The following is an 11,126-nucleotide window of genomic DNA, read 5'->3' as shown; positions in this document are numbered from 1 at the left end:
ACACTCCCTCCCCTTCAACTCCTCCCATATCTCCCCTATTACTTTTTCCTGAACAACTTTGTGTAGTCTTTCTTTTTTTATGGGCCTTTTTGCTACTCTAACATTTCCCCCTCTGAAGAGGTAACTCTAAAATCTTTTAGGGATTAGATAAGAGCTCCCCAATGCTTTCCACATTTTTGGCCTTTGGAATGGAGTAGGTTGCTAAGAGGCCCAAGGACATTTTGACTTTTAGCCAAGAAGCTGGCTACTTTTCTTTGTGTTCTTTTTACCCTAATTGCCTAGCCAATTCCTACCTCCTATTCTTATCACACCGTCCTCTGAAGAGGTTACCCAAATTGCCAATAGGGAATCGGGCGGGACACAGACTGCTCTGGCTTCTTCCATGTTGAACAGGGATGTAGGGTCAGGCAATTGGGGTACCCCTTCAGTGGGTCTGTCTAAAAGACTCCCAAATTGCATAACTCTTATCTGTAGGGGAAAGAAAGTCCTTGACTGGTGAACAGGACAAATTGCATAACTCTTATCTGTAGGGGGAAAGAAAGTCCTTGACTGGTGAACAGGAGATGTGAAGGAGAAGTAGCATTACAAGTTCCAGACAGGGAACCAGAAAAAAGTCTGACCAGGGCAAATTTCAGATGTTCATATGAGAGTCCATTGGAATTTCTTGACAAGGGCTTCCAAAAGCATCCCTCTATTGAGTTCCTCATTTTTCTTTTGTCTGCCAAGGCAGAGTACACATCAAGTGCTTCTTGAAACAAACTCCCAAAAGCATCTTCTTTAGGGTCCCGGCCTTGGATGTGACTGAGAATCTTACGATCAGGTGTGGGATGTGCTATTGCAGGACCATGACAAAGCATACTCGTTCCTGACCTGGCCCCGCCACCCCGCCCCAAATTATAAGTACTCTTTGCCGTTAAGAGGACCTAAGTTCAGGCAGGGGCCAAGTCAGTCACTGCCACCTTTGCATCCTAGCACCCAGCCCAGAACCAGACACAGTCCTGGCATGGCTCAGTTACCAAAACTGCTAAGAATATCCCAGAGAAAATGGCAAGAATCCAGTATCTCAGAAACTCCTTTTGACCATACATTCCTTTAGTCATACCATGGAGTACTGTGGATTTGGTCTGGCTGTAAAACATCAGGTAGAGTCCTGAGAAGGGAGCATCACGAAGGAGGGTTGCTGTCAGGCCGCTGAAGAGGCCGCGGTGGCCCTCGCTGCAGTAGATGCTCCTCAGGGCTGTGTAGATACTCTCATAGCCATACTTCCCACTCTGCAAAGGGAGGAGATCTATTTACTGACAGGGAGGCCCTGCATTTGAGCACTAGCCTGAGCAGACCTCAGGTTGTGCACTTATTCAACTCTTAAGACTACACATCAGAGGCTGGTGCCAGTGCTCACTACCCAGATCCCAGGGCTCTATGTACCCTCCCTGAGGCTCAAAAGCAGTCAGGCTTACCTCATAGCGTGTCTTGACCACTGTAATAGGTGACATGCAGACCCCTGCGATGGAGCGAGAGCCCATGCCCAGGATGACTGCCTCCAGGGCAGTGGGAGGATGGCCTCTCAAGAAATACTGCTTCAGAGAATACAGAGTGCCGAAGTAGATGCCAACACCAGGGACACACCTCACAATAGACTGCAGAAAAGTCAGAGGGAGGAGCGATACAATCAAAGACCCAGTGCTGTAAGACGCCCTCTTAGCAGGGTGCCCCAAAGAACCCAAGGTGATCTGCATGCAAATTATTTAAGGCGTGAAGGGAGCATGGTGGTAGGGACAGGGGCAGGTGGTAGGGACAGGGGCAGCCAATAAAGGGTGCTATAAAAGCAGTTAGTTCCTTTGGGGAGTGCTGGCGTCCGTAGTAGAGAACACCCTCCCTCCCCCGCAGCGATCCATCCACTGAGGGTTGGGGTAAAGTTTAAACATCACCTCCCATCTTTCAGTGGCTGAGGGCTGCTGTGGGTTGAGGATGGGCACCAACCCATTGGCACTTCCAGCAAAGTAGGTCCTTGGGACCAGAGAAAGCCTTTGGGCAAAGAAATACAGGTATGGGTGTCCCAACCTTTCACCAAAGTGGCAAGGGCAAGGATGTCGACCATAGAGATGGTGCTGCACTAACAAATCACACCTCAGGAGTACAGATGTGACAGTCTCTTAGCCCTCAAATGGAACCACAGGGGACGGGAAGTACAGTAGTCCTCTCTGATTTGCTGAAGGGTGTGTGTGTGTGTGTGTGTGAGTGAAACAGTAAATGATCTTGAGCCCTATAAACAAATGGTTTTGTCTTGACTCTACAACTGTGTCTATGATAAAGCTTCATTTATAAATGAGGCATGGAAACTAATAAAAATTAACACACTGAAATGTGTGTGTGTGTGTGTGTGTGTGTGTGTGTGTGTGTGTGTGTGAGTGAAACAGTAAATGATCTTGAACCCTATAAACAAATGGTTTTGTCTTGACTCTACAACTGTGTCTATGATAAAGCTTCATTTATAAATGAGGCATGGAAACTAATAAAAATTAACACACTGAAATAAGTTATGTGACTGTGGTCCCTCCCTGTCTCTCTCACAATATCTTACTATTCTGTGCCCTTCTTGTGATTCTAAGAGTTAATGAAATGCCTGGGTGAGAAGATGAACAAGTGAACAAGGCAGACACTGGGATGCAGTGTCAGGCTACTACTGATCTTCTGCCCTGTCACATGGGGGATCAGCCAGTCTTGATATTGACAGGTGGACTTCAGGAGCAGGTGATATTTCAGGCTACTACTGATCTTCTGCCCTGTCACATGGGGGATCAGCCAGTCTTGACAGGTGGACTTCAGGAGCAGGTGATATTGATACCTGGGATGCCTTGCGAGATGGAGAGTGCTTTGCTTTTCTGAAAACATTTGGAAGAACAATGCCATCAGAAGGTGCGGGTCTCTTTAACTCATCAAAGCGCTTCTGCAGAAGCCTAACCCTGATCACACATCATCATCAGTGTTGTTTTCTGTCCAGGATCAGATGCCACAATTTTGTCCTTTAACTCTGCAATCTGAAACACGGTGGCCAATTTCGATAGTACTCATGTTGCTGGCTCCGATTCAGTTTGCTCTCATCGAGTTCTTCCCAGCCCTTTTGCTAGCACTTCCTCCCACAGTATGTTCTCCTGCTTCCTCATCAGGCTCAGCCACATTTGATGCTCTCTCGTGCTTTTGAAGTTATGAATGCAAGTCTTGTTGGGCATCTTCTCACGGAAGAGCCTTGGTTTCCTCATAGCAGATGACTTCCCTAGTTCACTCAGTATCCTTTCTCCTTAATCGCCTTCCACTCTGGGGAAGGTGTGGCAGCAGCTCCAACAGGATATACAGTCTATTCCAGTCCAAACCCTTTTCTTTCTTTTTAGACAGGGTCTCACTATGTAGCACTGGCTGGCCTGGAACATGCCATGTAGACCAGGCTGGCCCCAAACTCACAGAGATCCACCTGCCTCTACCCCTCAAGTGCTGGGATTAAAGGTGTGCACACCCCCAAACCTATTTCTGAATTTAGATAATCTCCTCCCTAACTTGCACTGAATGTCTTGGCATCACTCATTTTGGGAGCTCTCTTGCTGGATTCTTTGTGAAGGCTCAGTACTTTCTGCTGACACAGGCTGTCATCATTTAGAACATGTTTTCTGTCCCTGTCTTCTAATCACAGATTCAAATACCCTGTCCACCTTAACTAAGCACTTACCACACATTGTGGCTGTTAACTTTTGCAGTCTGAGCTACCACAGCAAAAACAACATGGGTTTCCTTCTCCTTCACAAGTTCATGGACAGAGAATTCCTTCTTGTCACAGATCTTAAAGCAACCTCAGTGTGCTGGATAGCTTTTAGTTGTCAACTTGACACACCCGGTTAGAGCGAACCTCAACTGAGGAACTGTCTCCATTGGACTGGCCTGTGGGGCATTTTCATGATTGCTGAGTGATGTGGGAGGACCCAGGCCACTGTGGATGGTGCCACCCCTGGGCAGGTGGGCCTGTATTGTATAAGAAAATGAAAGTAGGCTGAGCACAGGCCAGAGAAGCAAGCCAGTAAGCAGTGTTCCTCCATGGTCTGTGCTCCAGGTTCCTGCCCTGAGTTCCTACCCTACCTCCGCTTGATGATGAACTGTAGACTGTAAGGTGAAATAAACCCTTTCCTCCCCAAGTTGGTTTTAGTCATTGTATTTTTTTATCACAACAATTGAAAGTAACTAAGACACTCTGCATAGGATTCTTTTTCTTATTAAGAACTTTCACCTTTTCACCTATAGATAGCACGGGACAGCTCCTCTTTGGCATATCCAAATTGCCAACATCAGTAGTCTTGTGCTTTGAGGACATTAGTAAGTAAAATATAAGGGTTACCTAAACACAAACCCCATGATTCCCCAATGGTCGATCAGCTAACAAGTGACTGGTGGGCACATGATTAACATAGCCCAGAGCTTCTGCGCAAGGCACCTCCCAGGATGCACCGACTAGAACTGGGTGAAATTCTACCACACAACCCAGGACAGGGCAGGATTTAAAACCTACCGATTGTTCATCTCTGTCACTTTCTGTTAAATATTTCTGGACCAAGGCTGACCATGGGGAACTAAAATCACCCAGTGAAACCATAGCATTATGTTTGAAGGTGAGGTGTCCCCCACAGGTCTCCAGCTGGTAGCACCTTTTGGGGGGATTGTGAAATCTTTGAGATGGGAGGCATAGTTGGTGGAAGTGGGTACCTGGGGATGGGCTGTTGAGAGTTATAGCCCTCCCTTCTCTTGATTCCTGATTCTCTGACATGGGACCTCATGCTCCTGCCACTAAGGCTGCTGCCAGCCACTGCCCCTGTCCTGCCTCCCCGGCCATGAAAATAAGTGTCTCCGTCCTTAAGTTGCTTCAGTCAGGTATTTGGTCAAAGCAACATAAAAGTAACTGTGAGTACAAACAGATGGCGGTCTAGTCCCACTATTTCCAACTTGTAGCCTTAGGATTGGTGAGGTGGATGAGAAATGACAGACTATTAAAGAAGGTGATGCAGGAACCCAGACCCAGAAGAGAGCTTACAGGGGACATCCCTTTCCACAGGCCCAAAAGACTCTCTGTGCGAACCACCTTCAAGAATACAGCCAGCATCCCAACACGCCTGGACCTGAAGGCAGACAGAATGGACAGGAAAAGAAAAACAATCAGTTAGACCACATCCTAAGATAACTCCCCAGAACGTTCTCTGTACACTCTTCTAAAACACACAGGGACCTCTCGGCAACATCTTAGAATTGCTCTTTAAAAAAAATGTATTACTTTATTTATTTAGATTGTATATGCATACACATGTGTATACAAATGTGAGTGTGTGGTGGTCAGGGAACAACTTGTGGGATTGGTTCTTTCCTTCTACCAGGTAGTCCTGGGGATTGGACTCAGGCTCTCAGACTTGGCAGCAAGCAGCACCCTTACCTGTTGAGCCATGTTTCGGGCCCTAGAATTACTCTCAACTTCCTGTGCTCTGGGCTTGGTACACACATACCTGTCCACTCATATCACATGCAATGGGACAAACTCCACATACATTTGATGTAGCTCCCATAGAGCCGAGTTCCATGTTGGGGGGCACAAGACACACATTCAAAATGGATGCTGCTGCTTGCAGAAAACCTGGTAGTAACCAGGCAGCATGGCTATAATATCACACATTAGCATAAGAAAAACAAAACTGTTCCCAAGGCGGAGCCTACAGAGCTGTTCAGGAAGGGACCCATTTAATAAGAAACATCAAACTATAATGTGTCTATATATTATATATATAAAGATATAACTTTTTCTTCAAAAAAGAGTATGGCATATGGCCCAGCACTCAGGAAGCTGAGGCAGGAGGATTTCAAGTTCAAGGTCAGCATGAGCCACATAATAAGACTGTCTCAAATAACAAAACCACGCAGAACTTGAGCATGTCTTGTGCTTCTCTTTGGAAAATCTAACATGATGGAAGTTTATTGCATTGGTGAGGACACTTCTGTGTCTGAGCTATTAAACCCAGCTGCTCAATGAAAAGTGGGCAATGGGCCCTACCCATGGTCTGAGGGCTGGAGAGTCTGCAGGCGAGTTTTGAGGAGATCCAGAGGCTGGAAGAGGAGGGTGGAGCAGGTCCCACTGATGGAGCCACAGAGAAAAGCCTTGATAACTGGATGTAACTGCAAGAGAAGAACAGGCATTAGCAGCTCTGCCTGGCAAGTCACACTCCCTTCACCACTCCTGGACCAGTCATGAGGCCCTTCAGGCACTCACCTGCGGCTGCCTCCTCTTAACTCTGCATCAAAGAAGGGAAAAGTGTGCTGTAAACAACACTGGGATGGGCACAGCATGGGGTCTTACTGTTTACTGCTAATAATTTTGCTGTCACTGAGCAACACATCCATTTCCACGCCACATTCCCTATTTGTCCTGACTGGAAAAGTTAATGATCATCTTTATCCTTGGAAAAGCAAAATCAACTGAGTGGTCTCTTAACTGCTGGTTTCCAGACTCCCCTGTTTGCTGGATTTGTAGATACTTAAAGGAACAAGCCATAATACATAAAACCTTAAGCTCAGTCACCAAGTATATCTTCCAGTATAATCCATGAATTTCCTTGTTTAAGGTTTTAGATCCTAAGCCGACCACAAACAGTTCTGCAGAGCTGTAGTCACTCCTGATTTAGGGTTCCCCCTTCAGCCCTTTCACTGTCACACATCCTGGCCTATCTGCTGGTGCCATACAGAGCAGCAGAACTCTTTCAAACACTTAAGTCTCTCCCCCACGCATCCTGGGGAGGGCCAATAAGTTCATTAAATACTGAAGCTGACGACAGCCCTGAGGTAGCAATAGGTGCTTCCATAGCAAGCAAAACCAGGCAGTGTGTGGGTTTCCAGGGTTTCCAGCCAACTCCCTCTCCTCAGAGATGCCCAGCTCTTCTGCTAACCAAAGCTCCTACAAGAACAGTTCCTAAGCCTCACCTGAACCTTTGAAGCAGTGGTGGGCCTGGTTTCTTCACACACCAGGCCTCTCTCTTCCTTGGACAATCTCTCCTTTGCCTGAAAACACTCCAGAGCCTTTGTATTTCCAGCACCACACAACGCCGTCTCCATTCTCTCTGTGCCAGTCACTGCTCAGGCCTTGGGCTTGTCATTCAGCCAGAACTCCTGCACTAAGGTGGCTAAGGACTCACCCAGGGTCTGCATACTTGGGCCCCCTTTTCTGTCCCTGTCCTTATCTTACTTAGACTCTCTGGTGCATTTGTCACTGATGACTGCCTCTCTCGGGATAGGTTCTTCACTCCTCTCCCTGCCTGCCTGCCCCTCAGATACTGCTGTGCTCCTTATCTCCTGGGTCTGCAGCCCTCTCAGAGTAGCCTCACCCACAGCTGGTCTTCACACACAAGCTGTTAATGTCACACCTCCAGCCCACTCTCTGCTACCCCAGTACCCCCTTCCTCCCCCATTGGCCCACAGGGGTCTCAAACTCAACAGGTTCAAAATGGAAACTTGATCAACAGTTCTCCACACACTCGCCTCTTCCACAGTGCACATGGGGAGCACTGGGACGAGACACAAGGTTCATTCTCCTGGCTGCTTCCTGCCCATGTCCTGCTAACTGACCCTTCAGTCTACCCTGGCTGCCCCTGCAACCTAAATAACAGAGAGACTCTCTAAAGATGACTTGGGAATGGGGGGATTGCGAATGTGGGGTACTGTGCTATAAGGGATCACAGGCATAGAGCATACCCTTGAACCCGTTCTTCCTCCAGCTCCAGACATTAATCCAGTCCTGGTTTTCCTAACATTCCTCTGGCTGCTCCTTTAAACTGTGCTGCTCACTGAGCCAAGCTCCTGTTTCTCAACCACTCGGGCAGCTTCCTTCCATTTCTGTCCTTCCATCCACACATACAACTGCTCTCCAGAGCTCCAGACAAACCCACATAGCTACATGCTCAGACATCCCACAGGCACCTCAGATGACATTTCTAAACCTGAACCCATCAGTCTTTTCAATCCAACCTGTTCCTCCTCAGTGTGTCCCATCCAGGTGAGTGCCCTGCCATTTATTTACCCAGCTGTCCGAACTCAAAACCAGGGCACCATCCTGGGCTGGGCCTCTCCACACCTGCTCTCATTCTATCTCCTGAGTGGCTCTCAACCCACTTCCTTTACCTGTCCTGGTTCACAAAGCCCATGTGAGGGTCCAGTGCTCCTCCTAGGATTCCTGGACCAGCCCCTATGGCATCAGCCTTTTGACTGAGAGTCCAGGACAAGAGCAGACATAACTACTATCCATCTCATTCATGGTGTATCTCAGGAACCGACCTCAGAGCTTAGTCTGTAGGTGTTCAACAGTGATGCATGAATGGTTCTTTTTTTAATTTTTATTTTGTGTGTTTTGCTTGTATGTAAGAGCACCAGTGTGTGCAATGCCCTTGGAGGCCAGAAGAAGGCATCTGATTCCCTGGAACAGGAGTTATAGACAGTTGTTAGCCTCCTTGTGGGTGCTGGGAGACCAACCCAGGTCCTCAAAAAGCAGCCAGTGCTCTTAACCACTGAGCCATCTCTCCAGCCCCAAATGATTCTTATCAACTAACAGGAAACCTGTACTCAATTCTCCCTTGAGCAGAGGCCCACAAATAAGGCTCAGTGGTGCCTGAATGTTCCATCCAAGGACAGGTTAAAGTGACCCCAGCAGTTTCTGTTTGGTCCAGCAAGGACAAAGGAATGACCTGCAGTTACAGCCTCTGGGCAATCCTCCCATGTGCTGTGTCCCCAGTGCTAACACAGATACCACGCCCTGTTTATTTATTTGTGCTTGGAACTGAACCTAGGGCTTCATGTATGCTAGACAAGTGCTCTACCACTGAACTGTAGTCTCAGCCCTATACTCAATTTACTTTAAGGGTGTTATCCTTCACCGCCTGACCTGACCCGATTGCAGAAACTATCTTTTTAATATCTTATCTTCACAGCACAGTGAATGAACATATCATTGGCTCAATAAATTCATACTGAATTAAGACCACAGCTTTTGAAATTTTGTAATTTTCCAGGTCTATTAACACACAGCAAATGCTAAACTTATCAGCAGTATAGGTTCTAATAGGTAAGTGAATGAGTTCATGATTTTTGTAAGTGGACAGCATACCCTTTGGAAGAGAACTTAGTTTTTGATTGTTTCAGTGATGGAGACTGAAGCCTTGTGTGTGCTGAATAAGTGCTTTACACTCAGCTGCACCTCCTGCTTTAAGAAGGGATTTAAGAGGGTTGGAGAGATAGCTCAGCCGTTAAGAGCACTGGTTGCTCTTGCAGAGAACCTCCACTTGGTTGCCAGCAGCCCCATAGTGGCGCAGGACCATCTGTAACTCCAGTTCGAGAAGATCCAACATCGCCTTCTGCTCTCCACAGGCAATGCATGTAGGAGGTGTATTTACATACATGCAAGGAAACACTCATACACATAAAATAAAAATAAATACTTTTTTAAAGGGGACTTAATTTATTTTAGTAGCTCAAGATTATTCAAATTAAATAAGATGAATCCAGGTTTTTTGTTTTTTTTTTAGGAGAGGGGAAGGGAAAAAACAATTCTAAAACAATTCTACGCACAAACACGAAAGAAATGACTAGCCCTTAAACAAGTTGCTAATGAGTTCCACAAACAACTCCTACCCTTCCCCCAAAAAACTCAACAACGAAAGCACGAACTCCAACTCATTTAAAAGCAAAAGCTGGAAGGGCCAGAGAGGGAAAAAAAAGGAGGCAGTTTTTCAAAGACAAGAACTTTGAGACGCTGCTGTTGCCTTTATAGATTTCAAAGAAGGGCCGGGCGTGGTGACGCACGCCTGTAGTCCCAGCACTTAGGAGGCAGAGGCAAGCGGATCTCTGTGAATTCAAGGCCTGCCTGGTCTACATAGTGAGTTCCAGCCAGATGGGGCTACAGGGAGACCCTGTTTCAAAAAGACCATTTAAAAAAAAAAAAAAAAAACATTTCAAAGAAGAACTGCGTACTCTGCTCACTAAAGAACTAAGAACCAGTATTCCTAGCACCCTCCCCAGGGTACCGAGGCACCATGGAGATAAGCAGAGACTGCCACGCCTTTTCCACCGAGGCTAGCGAGGACCCGCCCAGAAAGCAGGAGACACCGCCCCTCCCCGCCTCCGTGTCCACCAATGGTAGTCCGGCGCCCGACCGCGCAGCCAATCCGAACACAGGGGCGTGGCCTCGCGGGGTCGCAGATGCTCAGGCAGCGGGCCAGCAGGGAGGAGGCCCTGGGGAAGTGTCCATCGTGGCCAGGCAAAGCCCGGGAGCGCTGCCACCTGTCGCCGCAGTGTTCTAGAAGCACCGTCCTACGGCACTAGGCCGCTCCCTCCAGCTGCCCCCGTCCCCGCGGCCTCACCATGAGTGTCTCCACCGAGTCCCCCACGTCCCGCGGCGGCAGCAGCGCCGACCTTGCCTTCTCGATCATCGGGGCCTCGAGCTCCGCCCCGGCGACTGCGGGGCTCCGGTGCCCGACGAGCCCGCGAGAACCAGTCTCTGCTCCTCACCAGCCCGACTCGCTCTGCCGCCCTGCGCTCACGCTCATCGTTCCTTGGAAGGCCTCAGTACCTGAGGGTAGCAGGCTCTGTGTTTCCGGGGTAGGAGAAAGCTGGACGAACCAGTTAGAAAGATGAGGCTTCGTTTCCGCTTCCGAAAGGTCGCTCGTCCAGCGCCCCGGCGTTTTTAGCGTCCTCTGGAGGCTTCACTCAGAACTGCAGGATCCTAGGTTCACAGGAGCGTTGGGTGGTTATTGAGCTTTTAAAATGTGGGTGGTGTGACCGGCTGAATTTTAATTAAGTTATACTTAAAAACTGAAGTAGTATGGAGTATCCTCTTAAACACTACTTAAAGAGAACTCACATTTCTTTTTTAAAATTATTTATTTAATAACCACATACTTAGAAGAAGCATTTCATGACATCAGCATTGACATATTCAATAACAATTTTCAGGGCTAAGATGCATCTCTTTCAAAATTGGCTGTAAATTTTTAAGTTTAGAGTTGAATTGATACAGTTATACAATATTGTACTCTGAATAAACCCGATAAGACATAAAATTA

General features: G+C 47.6%; 1 protein-coding gene across 2 annotated transcripts in view; it reads right to left on the bottom strand.

Annotated features, from left to right (window-relative positions):
• Slc25a38 (solute carrier family 25 member 38) overlaps nucleotides 1–10,726 on the bottom strand; it is a 15,844-nt gene extending 5,118 nt beyond the window's left edge. The window contains exons 1-5 of one of the 2 annotated variants that reach the window (XM_029554259.1): nucleotides 10,425–10,726; nucleotides 6,077–6,198; nucleotides 5,072–5,156; nucleotides 1,458–1,637; nucleotides 1,103–1,271 (exon numbers count right to left, since the gene is read on the bottom strand). In XM_029554259.1, the coding sequence (XP_029410119.1) occupies nucleotides 1,103–1,271; nucleotides 1,458–1,637; nucleotides 5,072–5,156; nucleotides 6,077–6,198; nucleotides 10,425–10,493 (625 nt within the window). In that variant the 5' untranslated portion in view covers nucleotides 10,494–10,726. The remainder of the gene's footprint in view (nucleotides 1–1,102; nucleotides 1,272–1,457; nucleotides 1,638–5,071; nucleotides 5,157–6,076; nucleotides 6,199–10,424) is intronic. The other variant, XM_008849424.3, reaches the window with a different exon arrangement.
• Between the last annotated feature and the right edge of the window lie 400 nt (nucleotides 10,727–11,126).

Source organism: Nannospalax galili, unplaced genomic scaffold (assembly GCF_000622305.1).
Source record: "Nannospalax galili isolate Female #2095 unplaced genomic scaffold, S.galili_v1.0 scaffold443, whole genome shotgun sequence".
In the NCBI taxonomy this organism is placed as follows: Eukaryota; Metazoa; Chordata; class Mammalia; order Rodentia; family Spalacidae; genus Nannospalax; species Nannospalax galili.
This window is presented reverse-complemented; position numbering and strand designations above follow the sequence as displayed.